Source organism: Lithobates pipiens, unplaced genomic scaffold (assembly GCF_037356315.1).
Source record: "Lithobates pipiens isolate NorthernLeopardFrog02 unplaced genomic scaffold, aLitPip1_a1.2 Scaffold_18, whole genome shotgun sequence".
NCBI classification, from domain to species: Eukaryota; Metazoa; Chordata; class Amphibia; order Anura; family Ranidae; genus Lithobates; species Lithobates pipiens.
The window spans coordinates 31,664,231-31,690,652 of NW_027507758.1; the positions used below are offsets into that span (position 1 = coordinate 31,664,231).

A 26,422-nucleotide genomic window follows, 5' to 3' on the forward strand; every position below is an offset into this window, starting at 1 on the left:
CTTCCAGCAGTGGATTCAGGGGAGAGAAGGGACAACTGACATAGGATGTCCCACAGTAAGTGTATGGGCAGAGGCGGCTCTTTAATTAGGCAGTCGCCTAAGGCCTCACGCTCCCAGGGGCCTCGCAGCCAACTAATTTGCCTAATGCATTACCCCAGTTGTTAAGAATAGGGGACCTTAACAGTGCTGTGCTCAGGCAGCGTTAAGAGCCCTGTCTCACTTAAGTGGGCCTTGCAGCAGGCTCGGCAGGGATTTGGCTTGGGTGGAGATTGCCCTAAAGTGGGGGATTGTTTGAACCGCTTGTCTAGTGCACAGTGACATCATGGTGATTGGCGCCTTGCCAGCAAATTTGAAAGCTTCTGCAAGGAGTGGGCACAGGGGAGAGGAGTACCAAACCCTGCAAACAATTACAGGTTAGTGTGTGACACAGTCAGTCACACTATTGGGGGGGTCACAGGTGTAAGGGGTGACTGGGGACCCTAAGGTAAGGGCGGGGCACTGATATGTTCCTCCCTATATCCATGTCCTTACACCCCTCTTACATCAGTGAACCCCTTTACCTTTGTGTATTCACTCGGCATGCTCTGGGAACCCTTACATTAGAATCCCCCTTACATCAGAGTTCCCAATATTCCCAGAGTCATAGTGTATTCACTCTGATGTTAAGGAGAACTCTACGGACACTGATGTAAGGGGGAATGTTGTGGACAATGGTGTAAAGGGGAACTCTGGTGTAAGAAGTTCTCTGGTCACCAGAGCCCCCCTTGCAGAGTTTGCAGAGTTCCACTTTGCATGGGATTTAGCAGAATTACAGTGCAAGGAGAACTCTGTGTGAAATCTGCAAATTCTGATGTAAGGTGGGTCTCTGGTGACCAGAGAACCTCTTATACCAGAGTTCCCCTTTACAGCAGAGTCCACAACATACCCCTTTACATCAGGGTCCGCAGAATTCTCCTTAACATCAGAGTGAATACACTATGACTCTGGGAATATTGGGAACTCTGATGTGAGGAGGATTCTAAAGTAAGGGCAGGAAGGGGGCCCGCTGCAGACCATAATAAGGAAATAAAAGGCCCCGGGGCTCGGGTTGGGGGCCCTTCATGCTTTTTTGCACCGAGGCCCTAAAGGGTGTAGTTATGCCTCTGGAGCGTGACTTTATTTTAGAGGTGACAGGAAAAGTTAACGCTGCTGTTCGCTGGCAAGAGCCTAATGCCCTGTACACACGATAGGATTTTCCGACAACAAAATCTATGGGATTTTTTCCGACGGATGTTGGCTCAAACTTGTCTTGCATACACAAAGTTGGTTGGAAATTCTGAACGTCAAGAATGCGGTGACGTACAACACGTATGCCGAGCCGAGAAAATTGAAGTTCAATAGCCAGTGCTGCTCTTCTGCTTGATTCTGAGCATGCATGGCACTTTGTGCGTTGGAATTGTGTACACACGATCGGAATTTCTGACAACGGATTTTGTTGTCGGGAAAATTTTAGAACCAGATCTCAAATTTTGTGGAATTTTTATGGAAATTCCTATGGAAAATGTGTGATGGAGCCTACACACGGTCGGAATTTCCGACAACAAGGTCCTATCACACATTTTCCATCGGAAAATCCTATCGTGGAGCTTATTTTTCCCTTTATGGGCATGACTAGAGTTGTTTGTGTAGGAGTTAGAAAGGGATGGGAGCAGTTTTAAAGCAGAACCTCACCCAAAAGAGGAGGTTCTGCATTCCCGCCGCCTCTACCACTTTTTTTTAGGGAGTAAGAACCTGGTTTTGAAGTTTAGAATCCGCCCCCCCCCCCCCACCCGCAGACTTCTGGGACACCTAGCAGGTCCCAGAAGGCTGCAGGACCATTTACAAAGTGCAGCACAGCTCGTGCATACACAGCGGGAAGCCGTAAGGAGTCAAAGCCAGCTTCCCTCAGTAAACATGCTGGCACCCGGGACCTGAAGACCACGAAGAACCATTCTGGGTGAGGATGGCGCTGGAGCCCTGGACAAGTAAGTGACCTTTTATTCAAAGTAAGCAGCTACAGGGTTTTTAGCTGCTGACTTTTAACTTTTTTTTTGGGGGGGGGGGCGACTGAGAAGATCCTCTTCAAGCCTAGTTAGTTCAAGCCGTGAATTCAACTTTAAGCTTACACGCATGAGAGGGCTGTGTTTTGCTTGCTCGGGATGCATAGGTGTTGTATGCATCTGCGTCCACGCAGTCCACTTACACTGTCTGTGTTATGCCGCGTACACACGAGCGGACTTTTCAACATCAAAGGTCAGACGGAACAATTCCGGCAGACTATTTGATCGTGTGTGGGCTGCAACGGACTTTTGATTCACAAAAGTCTGACAGACTTTAGAAATGGAACATGCTTCAAATTTTTCCGCCAGAACTCTGCCGGACCCAGAAATCCGCTCGTGTGTGTGCTAGTCTGACGGACTAAAACTGACGCTAGGGCAGCTATTGGCTACTGGCTATGAACTTCCTTATTCTAGTCCAGTCATACGTCATCACATTCGAATCCGTCGGACTTTGGTGTGATTGTATGTGGCCAAGTCCGTTCATTCGGAAAGTTTGTCAGAACTCTGTCAGAACTCCGTCGAAAGTCTGCCGGACTTAAGTCCTGTTGTGTGTACGCGGCATTACTCTTCGGCCCTTGCAATTTTTTAATGCCCTGCCTGCCCCCAGCATCACTGGGATGTGCACGTCTCTGAATAGTGATCTGCGTTTGGAAGAAAATTGGACAATATTTTGCCTCCCCATCAACTGCTTTAACCTCCTGAACTCTTCAGTAGGGCACTGCAACGGTGTGCATTGTATCTTTTTTTTTTTAATCGCTTTATTATTTTTCCATAAAATTATATGTTAGACTTAGAACATATACTTTGTACTTCATCTATATTCCACTCTCACAGGAGCTTCCACATAACTCTTATTTACAATACTTACGGTGCATATCGCAATAAAAACAGGAAAAAAAGATAAAGAAAAATACACACATTGCATTGTATCTGGTAGCAGGGTGATTGCAAAGCAGTGGTGGTAATGCCCACCACACGTACGAGGGGGTATAATTCCTGCCACATGGCATGTGTACATCTCTGGCCTCTGCAGCTAAAGGGCATAGCGTGAAGGCTCAACCACAGGGTTTAACCAGCCCTCAACTGCTAGTGCCCTGGAACTCTCACTGCCGGATATTGTTCATTCTCTCTTTTATGGAGGACTAACATTTTGCAATAAAAAATACAATCAAAATTGCACTAAAAAATAAATCTCTTTATAGTGTTTTAAATCAGGGGTTCCCAACCCCTGGGCCGCAGACCAGTACCGGTCCTGTTGATGACCGGGCTGCACAGCAGGAGGTGAGCGGCCACTGTGGTCTGCACACGGCTATCACAGACCGTGGTCACCGCTCACCTCCTGCTGCGCAGTCATGTCTGTGTGTCCTCTCCTGGTTGCCCCGCCTCCCCTGCCAGCCCAGCCCACTATCTAATTCTCTCAGCAGGGCAGGGGGTGCGGAAAGCTACAGCTTGGAGTGGAGAGCTCCTCCCGCCCCCTGCCCTGCTCATAAGATTACAGTGGTGGTAATGCCCACCAAACGTGCCAGGGGGGTATAATTCCTGCCATACGGCATGTGTACATCTCTGGCCTCTGCAGCTAAAGGGGATAGCAGCTGGGTGAAGGCTTAACCACAGGGTTTAACCAGCCCCCAACAGCTAGTGCCCTGGAACTCTCACCGTGGTCACCGCTCACCTCCTGCTGCGCACCCATGCCTGTGTTTCCTCTCCCGGCTGCCCCGCCAGCTCAGCCGACTATGTAATTCTATCAGCAGGGCAGGTGGGGGTGGGAAAAGCTGCATATTGAAGTGGAGAGCTTCTCCCATCCCGAGCTGGGAGAGGACACACGGACTGATAACAACCTCTGCCCTGCCATAGGTAGGAGTCCTATACAGGGGAGGCAGAGATTGGAATGGGGAAGTGTCTTGTTAAAGAGGGGGGGGGGGCAGACTGCAGGGGCACTGTAATATAAAGGGGACAGCACTGTAAAGGGGCACTGTAATATAAAGGGGATGGCACTGTAAAGGGGCACTATAATATAAAGGGGACAGCACTGTGAAGGGGCACTGTAATATAAAGGGGATGGCACTGTAAAGGGGCACTGTAATATAAAGGGGACAGCACTGTAAAGGGGCACTGTAATATAAAGGGGATGGCACTGTAAAGGGGCACTATAATATAAAGGGGACAGCACTGTGAAGGGGCACTGTAATATAAAAGGGACAGCACTGTAAAGGGGCACTGTAATATAAAGGGGACAGCACTGTAAAGGGGCACTATAATATAAAGGGGACAGCACTGTGAAGGGGCACTGTAATATAAAAGGGACAGCACTGTAAAGGGGCACTGTAATATAAAGGGGACAGCACTGTAAAGGGGCACTATAATATAAAGGGGACAGCACTGTGAAGGGGCAATGTAATATAAAGGGGACAGCACTGTAAAGGGGCACTGTAATATAAAGGGGACAGCACTGTAAAGGGGCACTGTAATATAAAAGGGACAGCACTGTAAAGGGGCACTGTAATATAAAAGGGACAGCACTGTAAAGGGGCACTGTAATATAAAGGGGACAGCACTGTAAAGGGGCACTGTAATCGTTACAGTGCAGTCCCCTTTATATCACAGTTCCCGCTTTACAGAAAATTGGTGGCCCCTGGTGCCAAAGAGGTTGGGGACAGCTGTTCTAGATGATAGGATGAGAGTACAAGCCACAAACATAGACCTTAATTCTTTCATTAATGAAAAACGCAATAGAAACTGAATAAATGTGCAGCTTTTTAACTTACAACAAAGTCACCATCGCTAAAAACATGCATATTGGAAATTAATGTATTAGAATTATTATATCTGCATTTTATTGTTGTGAATTGGCCTCTTACATAAGAGAGAAAACAATCTACCTTTATAGCCCTGCTCACTCTCTCGGAGATCAATTTTTGTAATTGGCTTGAAGTCATTATCCCACAAACGGATACATCCATCTCTTCCTCCAGTAGAAAACCCTTCTTCACAGGCGTACATACTAAATATACCAGCCTTAGAGAAAAGAAATGTTGTGAATAGCAATTAATGCAATGACATGAAAGGAAAATTAAACACAGTGCACAGTATATACTTGTTAGCAGTGACATACACTATAATTTGGAAGATCTCCACACATGATGAGAAATGTTCATTGTGTCTTCTTAAACATGCTACAGAATTTCAGGTAATATTTTAAAATTGAAGCCTAATCTGTCTATATTTTGCCTTCCCTGGTTCCTCACTCTCTACTCATCAACATGCTAATAACATTTCCATTTTCATTACATACCTTATTTTACACCCAGTGTGGTCATCACTGAGTCTCTGTGCATCTCTATGCCATGCAGGCAGATCACGGTTGGTGGGAGGGGATGGCAGGGTGCTGTACATAGCTTCCTGAAAACATCACAGCATCCGGCCTCAGTACTCCTTTCCAGAGCCTTCAGCCCTGATGCAAGCAGTGGGCTGGCTCGAGAGGACTTATGCAAATATCAAAATACATTTATAGGTGGGTGTCAGTCTGGAGGAGTGGGCATTCCTAGGCAGACAGCATTTGCAAGCTGGTGTCTTGTCGAATACTGTCCCCCGTCGGATAGCGTCTGCCCGGTACTGTGCTTGCACAGTACAGAGGACAATGAGATGCCGAAGGTCTCTGAAGATGAACGGCGCCCCCACCATCCAAGTGGACATAGAGTTAGAATAAAAATTTGCAGAGCGAAGTGAGGCCGTGCCCGAGGCGTGGCGAGTGAAGTGAGGCCGTGCCTGAAGCGTGGCGAGCGAAGCGAGGGGCCCTGTTACTAAGTTCTGTTTTACATCATCTACCGTATGTCCACTCGCATGGTGGAGCTTGAACCTGGCCTCCAGGAATATTAAGTGCGCAGGCGCCGTTCATCTTCAGAGACTTTCGGCGTCTCCTTGTCCCCCGTACTGTACAAGCGATGCGCCTGCGCAGTACAGGGCAGACACTATCTGATGGGGGGGGACATTTCACCGGCTCCTGTAGGTAACACCCACATGTGATGCTGAGACTCACTGATTTATTAGGAAATTAAATTCAGTTAATGAAAGTGGTGGGATAGGGACAGTCAGGTTGGAAAGCAAAGAGATAGATGATACTGACTGGATGTCCTCCAGCCAGGAAATGAGGTAGGCTCAATATGATATGCTGCAGCTTCTAATGCACATTGCAAAAATCTCACAGTGTGCAGTGAAACCAGGGCAAGCAATTTCAGTCCAGGAGAGAAGCCTGTACAACTGTGCAAGACTGAAGGGACAGCTGGAAGTCAGATTTAACCACTTCAATACCAGCCGCTTCCACCCCCTTCATGCCCTTTCACTTTGAGCGCTGTCACACTTTGAATGACAATTACGCTGTCATGCTACACTGTACCCATATGAATTTTTTATCATTTTATCACTCCATCATCACAGATAGAACTTTCTTTTGGTGTTATTTAATCACTGCTGGGTTTTTAAATTTTTTGCTAAACAAACTAAGGCCGACAATTTTGAAAAAAAACAAACAAAAAAGACAAAACATGTTTTTCTTAGTTTCTGTTATATAATTTTGCAAATAAGTAATTTTTCTTCTTCTTCATTGATGTGGGCTGATGAGGCTGCCCTGATGTGCCCTAATGGGCACTGATGAGCATGAATGTACACTAATGGGCACAGATGAGCACGAATGTACACTAATGGACACAGATGTGCATTAATGGGCACTGAGGCAGAACTGAGGGGCACTGATGAGGGGGCACTGATAATCAGATCAATGTAAATGTGCCCTGTCAGCCTTTTATTGTCTGGTTATCGCCACTCCTTTCCTCACACAGTAACAGCACGTTATTGGACACCGCTGTGGTGGGCCTTTCACTTTGATCTGTGATCAGCTGAGTCCGACGGACACAACGGTCACAGAACATGCCCGATACTGAGGTTGTTAAAGCGTATTGCTAATTTTGCAGTCAAATGTGAGAAAACCCCACTATATGACTATGTGTTCTCATTCGCACAGCATACCTGAATTTTTTTTTTTAACATATTTTTCTTACTTTTTAGAGGTTTCTAGAAGGAGGTGCCATTGCTGACTGAGTTTTTTTTTTTTTAACAATATTGGAGTGAGTCTGTCCCAAGTCTGTCCTCTAACATACAATGCAAGAAGCCCAGTCTCTATACCTTTAGCCTTTCATTAGGACAGACAATATACAAATCCAGTTACAACTTATAATGAAGATCTTCCTGCACAGTAGAGTGGAGCATTATGGTGGCCCATCACCCAAGAGAATAAAATAGGATTTTTCCTCGCTGGGGGGGGGGGGGGGGTCGGTCCAGAATAGACAATCCAAAAAATGTAAGCTGCAATTGTTAGGGATTTTTTTTGGTTATGCTATGTATGCTATATGTAACAATTATAAAGTTGGTGTTATTCCCATTTGGCTTCAAATGTGGAAAAACACTTTAAAGCGGGAGTCCGCCGGGACTCCGCGTTTTTTTTTTTTTTTTTTTTAAAGCCAGCAGCTACAAATACTGCAGCTGCTGACTTTTAAAATAGTGACACTTACCTGTCCAGCGCGCCCGCGATGTCGGCACCCGAAGCCGATCTCTAGATCATCTGTCGGGTGCTGCTGCCGCCATCTTGGGTATGGGAATCAGGAAATGGAGCCTTTCGGCTTCATTTCCCGGTTCCCTACTGCGCATGCGCGAATCGCGCTGCGCAATAAGGACGGTCCCCGCTGCCTCTGGGATCTGTGTGTTTCCCAGCAGGCAGCAGGGCACTTGCGGAAAGGGGCGGGCACTTGCGGAAAGGGGCGTAATCTACGCCCCTTTCCGCAGAGAGCTATCCCGGAAGTGGGTGCAGAATACCTGTACTGTACAAGTATCTGCACCCCCCTCCCCCCTGAAAGGTGCCAATTGTGGCGCCGGAGGGGGGGAGGGTTCCGATGAGCGGAGGTCCACTTTAGGGTGGACCTCCGCTTTAAGGACAAGCCAACAGCTTAAAGGGGACCACTTACATTACAATCTAATAGTTCAAATCATTTTAAAGTTCAGTACTCTCCAGCACTTTGCTTTAAACCATTTCTTGGTGTTTTTTGAGGTGTGCTTTGGGTCATTGTCCTACTGTAAGAACCATGACCTATGATGGAATACCACCAAAAGAAAGCTCTATTTGTGGGAAAAAAAGGACGTCAATTTTGTTTGGGTACAGTGCCGCACGACCGCGCAATTGTCAAAGCGATGCAGTGCCGTATCGCATAAAATGGCCTGGTTATTAAGGAGGCAAATCCTTCCAGGGCTGAAGTGGCTAAAGAAAATAATCCAGTTCCTACAGTCAAACATGGTGGAGGTTCACTGATGTTTTGGGGTTACTTTGCTGCTTCAGGCACTGGATGTCTTGACCGAGTGCATGGCATTATGAAATCAGAAGACTACCAAAGAATTCTGGGGTAAAACGTAGGGCCCGGTGTCAGAAAGTTGGGTCTCCATCAGAGGTCATGGTTCTTACAGTAGGACAATGACCCAAAGCACAAAAAGCACCCAGAAATTGTTTCAAAGTGCTGGAGAGTACTGAACTGCCCAGCAATGAGTCCAGATCTAATTCCCATAGAGAACCTGTGTAGAGATCCCAGAACAGCAGTTGGGAAAAGGAACCCTTCAAAATCTGAGGGAGCTGGAGCAGTTGGTGAAAGAAGAGCGGTCCAAAATTCCAGTAGAGTAAGAAACTCATTGATGGTTACAGAAAGCCATTGATTTCAGTTATTTTTTCCAAGGGGTGTGCTACCAAATATTAACTTGAGGGTAGCAATAATTTTGTCCAATCCATTTTTTTAACCACTTCCGGACCGCTGCACGCCGATGTACGTCCCAATATTCAAGAGGAATATTGTTGTTATGGCAACAGCTAGCTGCCATAACCCCTGTATCCTCTTTTTTCGGCCGGAGGTCCGGTTTCCGATAATAGTGGTCTATTCAGTGGATTCGCTGTGAGATCACTTTTATCGGCGGCGGGAAAGAGGCCCCCCTCCCGCCACTCTCCAGTGCCCACTGATGTTAGAGGATCTGATCGCTGCGGCCGCTTATGGGAGCCGTCGGCAGCGGCAGAGGCGATCGGATCCTCTAACATCAGTGGCATGGAGACGAGTGAGGGGAAGATGGCCCCCACCCGTCTCCATACTATTACTGCAGGGAGGAAGCGACGTCAGCTTCTGTCCATAGCACTTTTTTTTACATTTTTTTAAATTACAAAATATATTTTTTTTTTATTGCTTTTTAGTGTAAATATGAGATCTGAGGTTTTTTTGACCCCAGATCTCATTAGAGGTCCTGTCATACTTTTTTTCTATTACAAGGAATGTTTACATTTTTTTAAAAAAAGAACAGTATTAAAATAAAAAGTTAAAATAAATAAGAAAAAAACATTTTTTTAACATTTTTTTAAATGCGCCCCGTCCTGCCAAGCTCGCATGCAGAAGCGAACGCATATGTGAGTAGCACCCGCATATGAAAACGGTGCTCAAACCACACATGAGAGGTATCGCCGCGATTGGTAGAGCAAGAGCAATAATTATACCTAGACCTCCTCTGTAACTCAAAACGTGCAACCTGTACAATTTTTTAAATGTCGCCTATGGAGATTTTTAAGGGTAAAAGTTTGTCGCCATTCCACGAGCGCGCACAATTTTGAAGTGTGACATTTTCGGGTATCAATTTACTCGGCGTAAAATTATCTTTCACAATTTAAAAAAAAATGGGTTAACTTTCCTGTTGTCTTATTTTTTAATTTAAAAAAAAGTGTATTTTTTCCAAAAAAAAGTGCACTTGTAAGACCGCTGCGCAAATACAGTGTGACAGAAAGTATTGCAATGACCGCCATTTTATTTTCTAGGGTATTAGAAAAAAAAAAAGTATAATGTTTGGTGGTTCTAAGTAATTTTCTAGCAAAAAAAACAGTTTTTAACGTGTAAACAACAAATCTCTAAAAGAGGCCCGGTCCTTAAAGAGGAAGTAAACCCTGATGGGTTTACTTCCTCTTTCATTCCCTGCAAAGGCAAAGCATTATGGACTACTATGCATCGCATAGTAGTCCATTATGTGTCACTTACCAGACACAGGAGCCAGCGAAGTCACCGCTGTCCCCTGTAGTCCGGCGCATCCATCTTCTCGATGGGGTCTCGCAGCTCCGCGGCTGTCATTCGGCGAAGCCGCGATGACGTCACTCCCACGCATGCGCACGGGAGCCGAGGCGCGCGGCATTGCGCGGCATCTTCGTCATCGAGGATGCCATGCTCAGTGCGCCTGCGCGCCGCTGTCCACGGTGCATGCACCGTAGACAGCGAGAAAGGAGGGGGTGACCAGGGTAAACCTGATAGCAATGCTGCCGAGTTCTCTGCTGGACTGAGCATGGAAAAGAGCCCGCAGTCCCGCTACACTGATAGGGCTTGGCAGAACCTTGATGGTGTCACCCCACTGGTGGGTTGCACATGGGTGTGGGCTGCCCGCACCCCAATAGGGATGGAACTGTGTTGAATTTAAGATCTCATCCCTGATTCCAGGGGGGGGGGGGCACTTGACCCCCCTTGCCCCTACCTGCAGACGCCCATGCCCTTTGGGGTGATTTTTCATTCAGAGAGTCATAAAGCAATGTCCTTCACTAAGGAATAATCCTCATATTGCTGGGATATGTGATGAAATAAGAGGTGTATATTCTGTGTTTTAGGAAGGTTTTACTGTCCTACACGCTGATTCAGTTGGAGGTTTTTTTTATTGCTTTAGTCGCTTCTCATCATAACCTATATGGTTATGCAGTGGGGGAAACAATTATTTGATCCCCTGGCGATTTTGTAAGTTTTCCCCACTTACAAAGAAATTAAGGCTCTACAGTTGTAATCATAGGTGCATTTTAACCACATGCTGACCAGCGCACGGCGATATACGTCGGCACAATGGCACGGCTGGGCAAATGGGCGTACAGGTACGTCCCCTTTAAGATGCGGCATTGTGGGTGCGCGCTCCCGCCGCGTGCTCCCTGACCGTGCCCGCGGGTCCTGTGCACACCATGTCTGCCGGGAGCCTGCGATCATGTCACGGAGCGGAAGAACAGCTAAATGCCTTTGTAAACAAGGCATTTCCTGTTCCGCCTAGTGACATGACAGAGATCACTGCTTCCTGTAATCGGGAGCAGTGATCGCTGTCATGCGAGTGGTAGCCCATCCCCATCACAGTTAGAATCACTCCCTAGGACACACTTAACCCCTTGCTCGCCCCCTAGTGTTTAACCCCTTCACTGAAAGTGTGATTTACACAGTAATCAGTGCATTTTTATAGCACTGATCTCTGTATAAATGACAATGGTCCCAAAATAGTGTCAAAAGTGTCCGATGTTTCTGCCATAATGTCGCAGTCACTATAAAAATTGCAGATCGCCACCATTACTAATTAAAAAAAAAAATTATAATAAAAATGCCATAACTCTATCCCCTATTTTGTAGACGCTATAACTTTTGCACCAATCAATATACACTTATTCCGAAACACCATCTCAAGCACTGAAGTGGAAACATGATGCTTTGGGGATGTTTCTCTGCTAAAGGTACAGGCAACTTTTCCGCATTGAGGAGCCAATGGACGGGGCCATGTATTGTAAAATCTTGGATTAGAACCTTCTTCTCTCAGCCAGAACACTGAAGATGATTCATGGATGGGTCTTCCAGCGTGACAATGACCCAAAACATACCACCAAGGCAACAAAAGGAGTGGCTCAGATAGAAGCACATTAAGGTCATGGAGTGGCCTAGTCAGTCTCCAGACCTTAATCCTATAGAAAATTTATGAAGGGAGCTGAAACTTCGAGTTGCCAAGCAACATCCAAGAAACCTTAAAGTGGTTGTAAACTCTCTGGGACCACTTTAACCTACAGGTAAGCCTATATTAAGGCTTACATGTAGGTGCAAGAAATATCTCCTTAACCTACACAGTTAAGGAGACATTTCACAAAAAATGGGCACCGATGTCTACGGCGCATGCGTGCCGTAGACAACGGAGCAAGTGAAATGAGCATGCCGTTAGTGAAGGCTAACATGCTGTCACTGACGGCTCCCACGCGCATGCGCCGGAGTGACATCATCGCTGCTCTGGCCACTTACAGTGCTGGAGCAGTGATACCCGGAAGGAAGATGGACACTTCGTGGAAGAGGGGACAGTGGTGACATCGCTGGCTCCTGTGTCAGGTAAGTAACATATAATGGGCTACTATGTGATGCATAGTAGCCCATTATGCTTTACCTTTGCAGGGAATGAAGGAGGAAGTAAACCCAAATCGCATGACTTTCAGGTCGCACAAGTGTGAAAGGGGCCTAAATGTCACCCCAAACATATTGCGATTTTGCCACACTTGTCGTGCAACAAAACGCATGAAAATTGTGGCAAAAAAACACAACAATGAAAGTGCCTGGCTCACTGCCCAAATTTCGCTTCTTTGGCGTGTTTTTTGAACACAGGGAGACCTATGCAAAATGTAAGGTGCCTATCCAAAAATGCACCCCAAAATCACGCAAAACAAAAACTACACACCTGCATCTGCCAGCGGTGGAGGACTGGCGTTATTGCCTGTCTGAATGAGCCCTAAGGTGGACATTTAAGGCTAGGTTCACACTGATGCGATGCGGGAAATTGCTGCGTTTCCCACAGCCCACTGCATAGCAATCACACTGCGTTCTGCTACAGGTGTCATATGTTAACGACAGCCTAAAAGCAGGTTGCAGAACACACTTTGCCTGAATCGGATCATAGAGGTATGAACAACCATGCAATCTGATTCTTGTGCATCAAAAAAAAAAAAAAAAGTGCCTTTACCTTTTTCATGTGGATGCAATGCGATTTGAGCCATATGACATCACACAGAATTGCATGCGGTGCGATTCCTGTGTGGGTCACATGCGATGTGATAGTGTGAACCCGGGGCTCAGTGACTTTATAAGTCTGCATGAATGAGACCATACATTGGGGGGGGGAGTATTTGATTTTCTGCAGATTTTGTAAATTTGCCCACTTACAAACAAATGAAGGGTCTGTCATTTTTATCATAGGTGTATTTTAAATGATAGGGACAGAATATCCACCAAAAATAAAATATGATACAAATGTTCTAAACTGAGTTGCAGTTCAGTGAGTAAAATAAGTATTTGATCCCCAAGCAAAATATGACTTAGTACTTGGTGGAGAAACCCTTGTTGGCAAGCACAGAGGTAAGACGTTTTTTGTAGTTGGTGATCAGGTTTGCACACATCTCAGGAGGGTCCACTCTTCTTTACGGATCTTCTCTAAATCCTTAAAGAGGAAGTAAACCCTGATGGATGCACTTGAAGCAATTCCTGTGTAATCTTGAGGTCTTTGGACCTCAAGTCGTATCAAAGTCAGACCAAGGACTACTTTGAAATCGCACAGATATGAATGTAACTCATTGGAAATCATGGAGTACAACTTGTCATGTGACTTTGCAGTCTCAAGTCGCACAAGTGTGAAAGGGGCCTTAGAAATGGCATCGCAAACCCATCCCATATATTGCTGCGATTCCAGTATGATCAGGGTGTGCACAGGGCCTAAATATTTTGCTTGGATAATTCAGCAGGAACTCTCAGAGCTCTAAAGCCTCATACACACGGTCGGACTTTGTACAAACTTTTCCGTGGACTTTTGTACAAAGGGCGTGGTCCACAAGTTTGTATTGCATACACACGGTCGGACTTTTTGACAACAAACACGAACGTAGTGACGTCACAACGTACTGACGCCACTTCAAAAGTTCAATGACTCCAGCGCCACCTTTGGTCAACTTCTGTATTGTAGTCTGATCTTTTGCATTGGTTCTGAGCATGCGTGTTTGTACCTTGTACAAAAGTCCGATGCTTTTGCGTACACACGGTCGGACTTTGCTCCATCGGACTTTTGTTGCCAGAAAGTTTGTCCGTTCGCACAGCCAACAAAAGTCCGATGAAAACAGAAAAAGTTTGTCCGATGGAGCGTACACACGGTCGGATGTTGCTCCAAAACAGCTAATTTGCATGTTTGTTGTCAAAAAGTCCGACCGTGTGTACGGGCCTTTACACATCGTGTTGAGTTTTCCATAATGTGAAATAAGTGAAAATATTAGAAAGCAGGAAAAAAATAAAAATCTTAGCATACTTATACAAGATACTTGTCTGGATACTTACACTGTGAGCTCCTTGAATGGTGCGGACTAAGGTGAGGCCCTTCCACACATAGATGTCTCCATTTAAAGCACCTGAGTAAGTGATGTCTTCTCTTGCACATGCTAAGCACAGGATGGTCTGTAAGTCCCCAGTTTTCCCAAATATCCCCCTTTTGGCTGTTAGTGCATTTCCACATAATGTCCAGAACTGCAAGAGAAATCGCAAAGCTCTTTCTTTATAATACATCTTCTTATGTGGGGCAAGTCATATCTAGATTAATACAGGATTCAGTGACCTACAGAGATAGATGAGTCCTGTACATATGCTGTTTTTATTTTTATATATATATATATATATATATATATATATATATATATATATACATACATACATACATACATACACACACACACACACACACACACACACACACACACACTACCCAGACACTTCATTAGGTACACCTTACTAGCACCAGGTTGGATCCCCTTTTGCCTTCATTCTTTGTGGCATAGATTCTGAAAGGTGTTGGAAACATTCCCCAGAGATTTTTCTCCATAGTGACATGATGGCATCACACAGTTTCTGCAGATTTGTCGGCTGCACATCCATGATGCCAATCTCCCGTTCCACCACATCTCAAAGGTGTTCTATTGCAGGGGTCTCCAAACTGTGGCGGGGGGCCGGATGCGGCCCTTTGCTTGTCTTTATTTGGCCCTTGGTGCACTTTTCCTTCCACTGATACAAGATACTATTACTCTGACACCAACAATGGGGCACTATTCCTCCCACTGACACCAGCGATATGGCACTATTAATCCCATTACCACCAATGATGGGGCACTATTCCAATGATGGGGCACCAGCGATAGGGCAATATTCCTCCCACTAATACCAAAGATATATTGTTTATTCCCTCTGACCCCAGGACAATTTCTAATCCCAATGGTCACAGTGCGGTCCTCGTGAAGTCTGACGGACAATAAACTGGCCCTTTCTTTGGAAAGTTTGGAGACCCCTGCTCTATTGGATGAGATGTGGTGGGTGTGGAGGCCATTGGAGGACAGTGACCTCATTATCCAGTGGTGAGAAGATTGGTGGTTTGTGACATGGTTCTACCACCTCTCAAAGGTGTTCTATTGGATGAGATGTGGTGAGTGTGGAGGCCATTGGAGGACAGTGACCTCATTGTCCAGTGGTGAGATGATTGGAGCTTTGTGACATGGTGCATTATCCTGCCGGAAGGAGCCATCAGAAGATGGGGACACTGTAGTCATAAAGGGATGGACATGGTCAGCAACAATACTCAGGTAGACCGTGGCATTTAAACGATGCTCAGTTGGTACTAAGGGGGCCAAAGTATGCCAAGAAAATATCCCCCCCCCCCCCCCATACCATTACACCACCAGCCTGAACCGGTGATACAAGGCAGGATGGATCCATGCTTTCATGTTATTTACGCCAAATTCAGACCCCACCATTTGAAAGTCTCAGTCGAAATTGAGACTCAGACTAGACATCATTTTTCCAATCTTCTATTCTCAGATTTTGGTGATCCTGTGCAAACTGTAGACTCAGTTTCCTGTTCTTAGCTGACAGAAGTGTCACCTGGTGGTCTTCTGCTGCTGTAGCCGATCTGCTTCAAGGTTCGATGTGTTGTGTGTTCAGAGATGGTATTCTGCATACCTTAGTTGTAACGAGTGGTTATTTGAGTTACTGTTGCCTTTCTATCATCTGGAACCAGTCTGTCTATTCTCCTCTGACATCAACAAGGCATTTTTGTCCACACAAATGCCGGTGACGGGATATTTTCTCTTTTTCAGACCATTCTCGGTAAACCCGAGAGATGGTTGTGTGTGAAAATCTCAGAAATACTCAGACCAGCCCGTCTGACACCAACAACCATGCCACATTCAAAGTCACTTAAATCCCCTTTCTTCTCCATTCTGATGCTTGGTTTTAACTTCAGCAAGTCATCTTCACCACGTCTAGATGCCTAAATGCATTGAGTTGCTGCCATGTGATTGGCTGATTAGCAGTTTGTGTTATTAAGCAATTGAACAGGTGTACCTAATAAAGTGATCGGTGAGTTTATATGGTCTTGATTTCCTTGCCTCACATATTTAAGAAAATAACATCCTTACAAATGCACAGTTTAATCCTAAAAATAAAAGACAATAAGATGGTCCTTATATTACTAAGATATCAGTACACAGCCAGTCCTTGGCAGCCCATACATTCATCATTTTATTTTTGTTCAACCAGCAGGTTGGATGGGGGAATCACTCCCGCTGAGCTATTGTGTTTTGACGGGGAGCCTTCCCTACCATCAGAATACAATGATTAGTGCTGCTGGCTATAACCGGCAGCACTGATCGATCTTGAAAAAACAGGCATGCTGGTTGTACAGAAGTTAATCGGTAGATCATCTATACATGGATTGAAATTCAGCTGGTCACCGCCTAACTGACTGAATTTTAATACATGTATGGACAGCTTTAGCTCTCTGTCCCATGGCCCTTTAGCTGCAGCTACAGGAATGAACAGATTCTTGTTGCTGGAATGACCAGGTTAAGAAATCAGAAGCAGTCGGCTGTGTTCAGTCTCGACATCTGACATCTCAGCCCTGACACCCGTGTCTGCCGAATACCTGAACAGTGTCAGCAACTGATTGGACGCAGTCACTATTCAGCTGATAAATTCCCACCCAGCTCAGCTTTGTTGAGCCAGGTGGTGCAGGCAGTGCTGGGACAAGGTCAGCTAGAGCCCAAAGTGAACATGCTAAACTGCCCCCACCCCCCCAGATGTATGAGCATTATGTGTCAGCAACCCCCCTCCCCCCAATGCACTAATTTGCATACTTACCCCAAGTATAAATCCCCCCTTTATCCAGTACAAAACCCCCATGCTGAAATCCCCCCTCTCAGCATAGTTCATGCCCCCCCCCAAAAAAAACATCCCTCCTAGCACAAATCCTCTACCCCTAAAATGGGTACATTTTCTCCTTCTCCCACACTTTAAATCCCCCTCCCAGCACAAATTTTCCTCCTAACACAAATCTTCTTGCCCCCACCCTCTCTCCCAACACAAATCCCTCTAAGCCTAGGTTCACACGGTAAAGATGCGGGAACCAGTGCAATTACAGCTCCGGTTCTGGCACCGCATCTCTCCCGTAGGCAGTTCACACTGCCCTCTGTGAACCACTGCGGGTGTCAATACAACGCTAATGACACCCCCCGAAAGTGGTTCCCAGATCGCACTGAAAACTGTAAACTCACACAAGAATTACACAACACCCATACGGTCCGATTGCAGTGCAGGAGAAAAAGTCCCTGCACTATTTTCCTGCAAATCCAATGGAGTTCAGCCATGCAACTGTATGGCTGAACTCACATTGCACAAACATCACATGCGATGACCGCCGCAGTGCGGGTGCAAATCACATGCGATGTCTGTGTTTGCACAGGTGTGAACCCAGGCTTAAATCACCACTTTTAGCACCCCTCCCCCCCCCCCCTAATTTCCCCTTCTAGAGCAATACTTTCCCCCTGCCTCCCCAACAGAATTCCATCTTTCAACACAAATCCCGTCCCTCCTTTTGGCGCTCCCCCCACTTCACTAAATACCACAGTGCCCCTCCTGCCCACCCCCCGGCAGACCCCTTTGTCAGGCTCACCAAGGCTAAGATTCAAGCACTGTATGGCCAAGATTTGGGCCTATATCACATGGCGGCCAGTGCGTAGTAAAATCTGGCAGATGAGCCATTGGTTTTACCACCACCCTCTGACTGCCCACCTAAAACATAACATGCAGTTGGAAGGGACTGCACACATGCTGCCACAAATTTAACATGCCAACTATGACAGTCAGCACTGGGCTGCTGTTCCTATATAAAAATGCTGTTAAATGCTAAAAAAGAAAAAAACCTTCTTCATATTTAATACTGTGCAATGTTGTGTTATTTAAAGTTATATATACACCTTACATCTCAAGCAAGTGAATTTTTTTTTTAACCTTCAAAATAGGTTAAAAAACGAAATATTATTTGCAAATAATCTCAGGAAACGCAAAAAAAAAAAGAAAAATTAAAAAAAATAATTAATAAAAACAACCTTCCAAAACTTAAAACTTACCTTTATGTGTTTTACCCCACAGCTGACCAATCTGTTGGGCTGATATGGATCCCAGGAAATATCAAATATCTGTCAAAAAATAATAAAACAAGGAACTGTGAGATATATACACTTATATAGTTATATATAGCGGTGTGTGCATATACACTTAAAGACCAGGCCTTTTCTGGCACTTTTTGATTACAAGTTTAAATCAGTATTTTCTTCTAGAAAATGACTTATAACTCCCAAACACCTCCTAAAATAAATAAATACATTATATATATATATATATATATATATATATATATATATATATATATATGTTTAATTAGAGACCCTAGGAAATAAAATGCAATGGTGAATGGTGACAAATGGCGACAAACTACAATACTTAGAAGGCAACGCTTTACATTTTTTACAGGTTACCCTGTTTGGCGTTACAGAGGAGGTCTAATGCTAGCATTATTTCTCTCGCTGTAACATTCGCGGTGATACCTCACATGTGTGACCATTTACATACGCACGTGTGACTAACGCATGCTTTCGTTTCTGCGCACGAGCACGGAGTGATGGGGGCGCGTTACATTTATTTTTTATTATTTTATTTTTACACTGTTGCTTTAATTATTTTTTTTAAATCACTTTTATTCCTATTACAAGAAAGATATACATTCCTTGTAACAGAAATAAGGATGGCAGATCCTATTTATGGAGAGATGTGGGGTCAAAAAGACCTCAGATCTTTCATATACCTTTAAAAGCAAACAATCAAATAAAGAAAGAAATAATTTTTTTTTGATCTTTTGCTTTAAAATTGTTACAACCACCCTAGACCGGAATGACTTTGCTCCAGTCCTCCAAGGCCATAGATGCGATCAGAGAAGATCTGGTCTCTGTTCGCCTCCGTGACCAGCCGGCCGCATTGTTGGATTGTTTTCCGCTGGTGGCTGGATTTCTCATGAAAGTGGTCTGAGCAGCTCATTAGCCGCTGAATCGTTTCAGGTCACTGGTGTTTGTCTGGCTCACCATTTTTACCTGCCCAACAAACAACGGCGACCTGAAACGATTCAGCGGCTAATGAGCCGCTTGGACCACTTTCATGAGAAATCCAGCCAACGGCTGAAAGTAAACAATACCAGGGTTATAGTAACCACAACGTATGTATATATATATATATTGCGGTCGGCAAGTGGGTATTGCACACAGAGATTTTTTGGCTGCCCTGGGCGAGTCTGAAGATGGTGTGTGATATTCCATAGAAGCATGACGCTCCGGTATGAACAAGCACCATTGAATGCAAAGAAAATCTTCATGGTAAAACTTTCTGCACTTCAGCCTAGGTTCACACGAATGCGGTGCGGGAAACACAGCAATCCGTGCGTGTTTCCTGCACCGCATTCCGATTGCATTGCCCTTGTGATCTGCTGTGTCAATACAAAGTTAACAACACCCCAAACACAGGTCGTGTTTGCCTGCACCAGATCACATGGTACAAAACAACCATGTGATCCGTTTGTGGTGCGGCTCCAAAAAGGTGCATGTACATCTTCGGTGGAATGGGGTGCGATTTGAGCCCATTCAAAATGAATGGGCTCAAATCACACTACACTGAATCGCATGTGAATTGCCCAGGAATGCAGTGCAGATTCTGTGCGATTCACAGGTGGTTCATAGTGTGAACCGAGGTGTGGATAGGGGCCTATTTACTGACTAGCTAGCAGACATATTCTCCTACATGAATGCATGCACCTACAGCGAAAGACACAAATACATCACACACATGATTGTACTCAAATGTACAGTATGGAGTGGATTTACTAAAACTGGAGAGTGCATAATCTTGTGCAGGTCTGCATAGTAACCAATCAGCTTCCAGGTTTTAATTTCAAAGATTAATTGAACAAGCTGACGTTAGAAGCTGATTGGCTACCATGCACAGCTGCACCAGATTCTGAGTGCTCCAGTTTTAGTAAATCCTCTAGACATGTGCAGAGTAAAATATTTCGTTTCGGAATTTCGTTTTCGTCTGAAAACTTAATTTATTTAGTTACTCCCGAAATTCGTTTTTATTTATTTCGTTTTTCGTTCAAAAATTGCATTCGTCCGAAAATCCACATGAATTACGGTCGAATCTGTCTTGGAAGGCTTATGGTGTCTGTCGAATGTATAAAGAAGATTCGACGGAGCTAACTATATAGCGTACTTTAGAACCCTATTAGGCTGCTTTCACACTGGGGCGGTATTCAGGAGTTACAGCGCTATAAATAGCGCCTGTGTAACGCCTGAAAAAAACCGGCCCCTTTAACTCCAGTGTGAAAGCCGGAGGGCTTTCACACTGGAGCGATGCGCTGGCAGGACGGTGAAAAAAGTCCTGCCAGCCGCATCTTTGCAGCGGTGAAGGAGCGGTGTATTCACCGCTCCTATACCGCTGCTACCCATTGAAATCAATGGGACACCGCGGCAATACCGCCGGCAAAGCGCCGCTGCAGCGGCGCTTTGCGGGCGGGTTTAACCCCTTTTCGGCCGCTAGCGGGGGTTAAAACCACCCCGCTAGCGCCCGCACACCGCCGCTAAAACGACGGTAAAGCGCCGCTAAAAATAGCGGCGCTTTACCGCCGACGCTGCTCTCGCCCCAGTGTGAAAGCAGCCTTAAAGTCTATGGGACTCCAACGTTCAAAATCTAAAGTGCTAATTTTAAAGGCTAATTTGCAAGTTACTGTCCTAAAAAGTGTTTGGGGACCCGGGTCCTGCCCCAGGGGACATGTATCAATGCAAAAAAAAGTTTTAAAAACGGCCGTTTTTTCGGGAGCAGTGATTTTAATAATGATTAAAGTGAAACAATAAAAGTGTAATATTCCTTTAAATTTCATAGCTGGGGGGTGTCTATAGTATGCCTGTGAAGGGGCGCATGTTTCTGGTGCTTAGAACTGTCCCTGCACAAAGTGTCATTTATGCAGGAAAAAAAGTCCTTTAAAATCACTCGCAGCTATAATGAATTGTCGGCTCCCGTAATACAGAGAACACTCATTGAAAGTCATTGATAAAAAAATAAATAAATAAATAAAAAAGCGTGGGGGTCCCCCAAATTCAATTACCAGGCCCTTCAGGTCTGGTATGGATATTAAGGAGAACCCTGCCTCAAATTTAAGAAAAAATTTGACGTGGGGTTCCCCCTAAATATCCATAACCAGACCCTTCAGGTCTGGTATGGATATTAAGGGGAACCCCGCGTCAAATTTAAAAAAAAATTGACGTGGGGTTCCCCCTAAAAATCCATACCAGACCCTTTATCCGAGCACGCAACCTGGCAGGCCGCAGGAAAAGAGGGGGGGACGAGAGAGCGGCCCCCCCTCCCTCCTGAACCGTACCAGGCCACATGCCCTCAACATTGGGAGGATGCTTTGGGGGTCCGTGACCCCTCAAAGCACCTTGTCCCCATGTTGATGAGGACAAGGGCCTCATCCCCACAACCCTGGCCGGTGGTTGTGGAGGTCTGCGGGCGGGGGGCTTATCAGAATCTGGAAGCCCCCTTTAACAAGGGGACCCCCAGATCCCGGCCCCCCCCTGTTTGAAATGGTAAGGGGGTACAAAAGTACCCCTACCATTTCACAAAGAAAGTGTAAAAAATGTTTAAATAAAACAAACACACTTTTTAAAAATTCCTTTATTAAAAATAAAAAAAAGATTCCAGCGGCGGTAATCCACTCTTGCTATCCAGCGACGGACGGTCTAATGTCATCCAGCGCAGCGCAGCATCCTTCTTCTGTCTCCTCCACGGAGACACTGCAGGCATTCCGGCGCTGACGTTTCTTATATACGGAGGGCGGGGCCACCCGTCACCTGACCCCGCCCCCCTCTGACGCAAGGGGAAACCCGGGGTTCCCCGTGACGTATGGATGACCCCGCCCCCCTCTGATGTAACACAGGCAGGTTTCCGTTACATCAGAGGGGGGCGGGGTCACCCATACGTCACAGGGAACCCCGGGTTTCCCCTTGCGTCAGAGGGGGCGTGGTCAGGTGACGGGTGGCCCCGCCCACCGTATATAAGAAACGTCAAGCCGCCGGAATGTCTGTAGTGTCTCCTCCACGGAGACAGAGGAAGGACGGAGATTCGCTGCGCTGGATGACATGAGACATCGCTGGACCCCGGAGACCCGTCGCTGGATAGCAAGAGTGGATTACCGCCGCTGGAATCTTTTTTTTATTTTTTTATTTTTAATAAAGATATTTTTCAAAAGTGTGTTTGTTTTATTTAACCATTTTTTACACTTTCTTTGTGAAATGGTAGGGGTACTTTTGTACCCCCTTACCATTTCAAACAGGGGGGGGGCCGGGATCTGGGGGTCCCCTTGTTAAAGGGGGCTTCCAGATTCTGATAAGCCCCCCACCCGCAGACCTCCACAACCACCGGCCAGGGTTGTGGAGATGAGGCCCTTGTCCTCATCAACATGGGGACAAGGTGCTTTGAGGGGTCACAGACCCCCAAAGCATCCTCCCAATGTTGAGGGCATGTGGCCTGGTACGGTTCAGGAGGGAGGGGGGGCCGCTCTCTCGTCCCCCCCTCTTTTCCTGCGGCCTGCCAGGTTGCGTGCTCGGATAAAGGGTCTGGTATGGATTTTTAGGGGGAACCCCACGTCAATTTTTTTTTAAATTTGACGCGGGGTTCCCCTTAATATCCATACCAGACCTGAAGGGTCTGGTTATGGATATTTAGGGGGAACCCCACGTCAAATTTTTTCTTAAATTTGAGGCAGGGTTCCCCTTAATATCCATACCAGACCTGAAGGGCCTGGTAATTGAATTTGGGGGACCCTCACGCTTTTTTATTTATTTATTTATTTATTTTTTTATCAATGACTTTCAATGAGTGTTCTCTGTATTACGGGAGCCGACAATTCATAATAGCTGCGAGTGATTTTAAAGGACTTTTTTTCCTGCATAAATGACACTTTGTGCAGGGACAATTCTAAGCACGGGAAACATGCGCCCCTTCACAGGCATACTATAGACAACCCCCCCCCTACGAAATTTAAAGGAATATTACACTTTTATTGTTTCACTTTAATCATTATTAAAATCACTGCTCCCGAAAAAACTGCCGTTTTTAAAACTTTTTTTTGCATTGATACATGTCCCCTGGGGCAGGACCCGGGTCCCCAAACACTTTTTAGGACAGTAACTTGCAGAATCTTTTCTCTCTGTCAAATCTTTTTTCTCTGTCGAATATTTTCTCTATATAATCTTGCACTAATAGAGGTAAGGTTAGGCACATTCGACCACAGGTTCTATAGACACAGATTGTTGTCAGAGTCATGTCGAATCTCCTATTCTATATCGAACTGTTGTAACAATGAAAACGAAAATAAAGCATTTATTTATGTCGGATCTTTCGTTTTTCGGATTTTGTGCTTTCGTTATCGTTTGTCAAAACGAAAACGAAAATAGCTGAAATTCGGACGAAAATGCATTCGGACGAAAACGAATGCACATGTCTAAAATCCTCCCCTATATATCCTATATCTGGGTTATTATAAAGAAACATAATAAAAGAGTAGAAGATGCAGAAGTCATTTTTTTCTCAGGAGTGAAATGAATAAAGACATATGTGACCACTCCGCGGGTTAAATACAGGAAAAGAGTCAGGATCAGTCCTTTGGCTGGAAGACGGACCTCCTGCCTCAGAAGCAGGAGGGGATCTTATATCACCCACTGCACAGCATAGAGCACAGAACTGAATGGAATCTGAGACCTGAATTGAAGAATGGGGACCAGCAGCCCCCCTCCCCTCCCCCATAGGGAAACATGAACAGCTAAGGCTGTCAATCACCTGTGTGCTGGAGGCCCCCTCCTCCATCTCCAATAATTGCTGAAGACAGAAGTGACTCAGGAAAAGAGCAGAAAAAGCAGACAGAAATCACACTATGTGCTTTGGATTGAGGCAAGTACACACTATAATAGGATGTGCTTTGCAAATTTTTTAATTTCAGAGGTTTACAACCACTTTAATCAAAACAATTTTAATATATTAAAAGGGAGAAAAAAAGGAAGCCAATTGATAGTGTTTTCATACACTTTTATTGCTTTTCTACTGCGGCACATCAATAAATGTTGGATTGTTGGATGGTTATTTACTCAGTGCCATAAATAAAGGGCACAGGATAAAGTACCAGGTTACTTGGTACAGAGCCACTGAGATTGGCTCTGACACCATGTACAGAGCCAATCTGAGTGGCTCAGCCCCTTAGTATTACTGTGATTACTCATAGGGGAGGTAACAGGTACAAATGAATGAATGACTATTTATTAACTCCTGAATCATTGTGCAAATCTCTTTTTAAATTTGTCACCCTCTCCTCCTCTCCTACAATGCTGATCACCATACTTTAGAATCACTTGTTCTAATCAGCCCCGGTAGGTATGTACCAGGCTAACCTGTCTAGAATAATGCATGGAGGTTGTAAGCTTTCCCTTTTCGCCAAGCCTTGAATGATAAGGCAATTACTAGCATTGAAGTGTATCTAAACCCAAGAAGAATAAAAATGTAACATATTGCAGCATACCAGTGCTTATATATGGTGACTGCATTCCTTTTCTTTTTTTTTCAGGCTTTTTTCTGTATGTGACCAGCATGTCAACCCTTCACCTATTATCTTGTATTTGTACACATTAAGCCTTTCATCTCCATCCTCCTGCTGTTTGTGACCTGTACATTAACCCCTTTACCTCCTTATCCCCCTGTGTATGACCTGTACGCGCCGTTGTACCTCCCCCCTTGCTAGCCAAACTATCACAGCACTGAAACTGTAAAACAGCCTGGTAATAAAGGGGTATTAAAGGCTGGTATTTTAGCAATGAGTATAGTGATTGCTGAGCCATTATGAGCCGTACATAATACAGCAGAGCACGTACATTCAATAGGCTGGCGGGACCAGCTGTGCTGGAAGTGGCACTCATCATCACGTTTGGCATCAAGTACCTCTTAACATGGAAGTCTCTGTACAAAAGCTAAAGGAAGTACATTCATAGTGAAAACGTAGGGTAATTATGTGTCCTCTCTCCTCTGGCTGTTTTTATCTCTCTGCCTCTTAACAGAACACTCATCCTTATGTTATCATCCCAGTAATACACAGACATAACATCACACACAACATATAAGACACGGATTAGAACACGGGGTGTAAGAGCTTCATAGTACCCTGTCTGAATGGCCAGTTGCTGTAGCCAGAATTTTGCCTTTCTGCCAATCCCAAATGCAGACAGTGTTTTTGGCATCCAGTCCAACAGAGGCGAGGCGCTATATGAAACAAAGGAAAGAAAAAGTCTAGTTAGCTTCATTTGGGAACACATCAATGTATACAATCATTTTAATTTGGAGGATGCCTATACTGATCATACACATATCAATAAATTGTTTACATAGTTATAAATATTTGAAAAAATGTCAGGGTGACGGAACACGTCGGGGCTTAACCGGAAGTGACATCATCATGTACAGTACTCCCGGAAGTGACATCATCATGCACTGTACTCCCGGAAGTGACGTCATCATGCACTGTACTCCCGGAAATGACATCATCATGCACAGTACTCCCGGAAGTGATGTAATCATGCACAGTACTCCCGGCTCCCGGAAGTGACGTCACCATGCACAGTACTCCTGGAAGTGACGTCATCATGCACAGTACTCCCAGAAGTGAGGTCATAATGCACAGTACTCCCAGAAGTGAGGTCATAATGCACAGTACTCCTGGAAGTGACGTCTTTGTACAGCTGGGATTGAGCAGGAAGAGACTGTTAGCTATTGGTATGCACAAAAGAAATTTTGGAATATACCTTAAGCGACACTTGGTGATTTTAACATGTGATTTTTCCTTGGTAAAGAAAAAAAAGACTAGGGGCGCTCTTCTATAATACCAATATGTGTGAACACAAAACATTCCACACAACTTCCCAACCTCCTTTTCCTTTCCCCTACACCCACACCTCACATTCACATCCCTTCCAAGTGCATAGTGTACTCATTTGAATCGCTCTACCCTAT

The 26,422-nt window shown here is 45.2% G+C and overlaps 1 protein-coding gene across 4 annotated transcripts in view; it reads right to left on the bottom strand.

The window, feature by feature from the left end:
* Positions 1–26,422, bottom strand: part of EML6 (EMAP like 6) — a 295,572-nt gene that overhangs the window by 214,613 nt on the left and 54,537 nt on the right. For all 4 annotated transcript variants that reach the window (XR_013276589.1, XM_077485543.1, XM_077485540.1 and 1 more), the window contains exons 3-6: positions 25,577–25,675; positions 18,400–18,468; positions 14,288–14,473; positions 4,958–5,093 (exon numbers count right to left, since the gene is read on the bottom strand). Coding sequence is in view for 3 of the 4 variants with exons in the window: in XM_077485543.1 (XP_077341669.1) it covers positions 4,958–5,093; positions 14,288–14,473; positions 18,400–18,468; positions 25,577–25,675 (490 nt within the window). In the remaining variant the exon portion in view is untranslated. The remainder of the gene's footprint in view (positions 1–4,957; positions 5,094–14,287; positions 14,474–18,399; positions 18,469–25,576; positions 25,676–26,422) is intronic.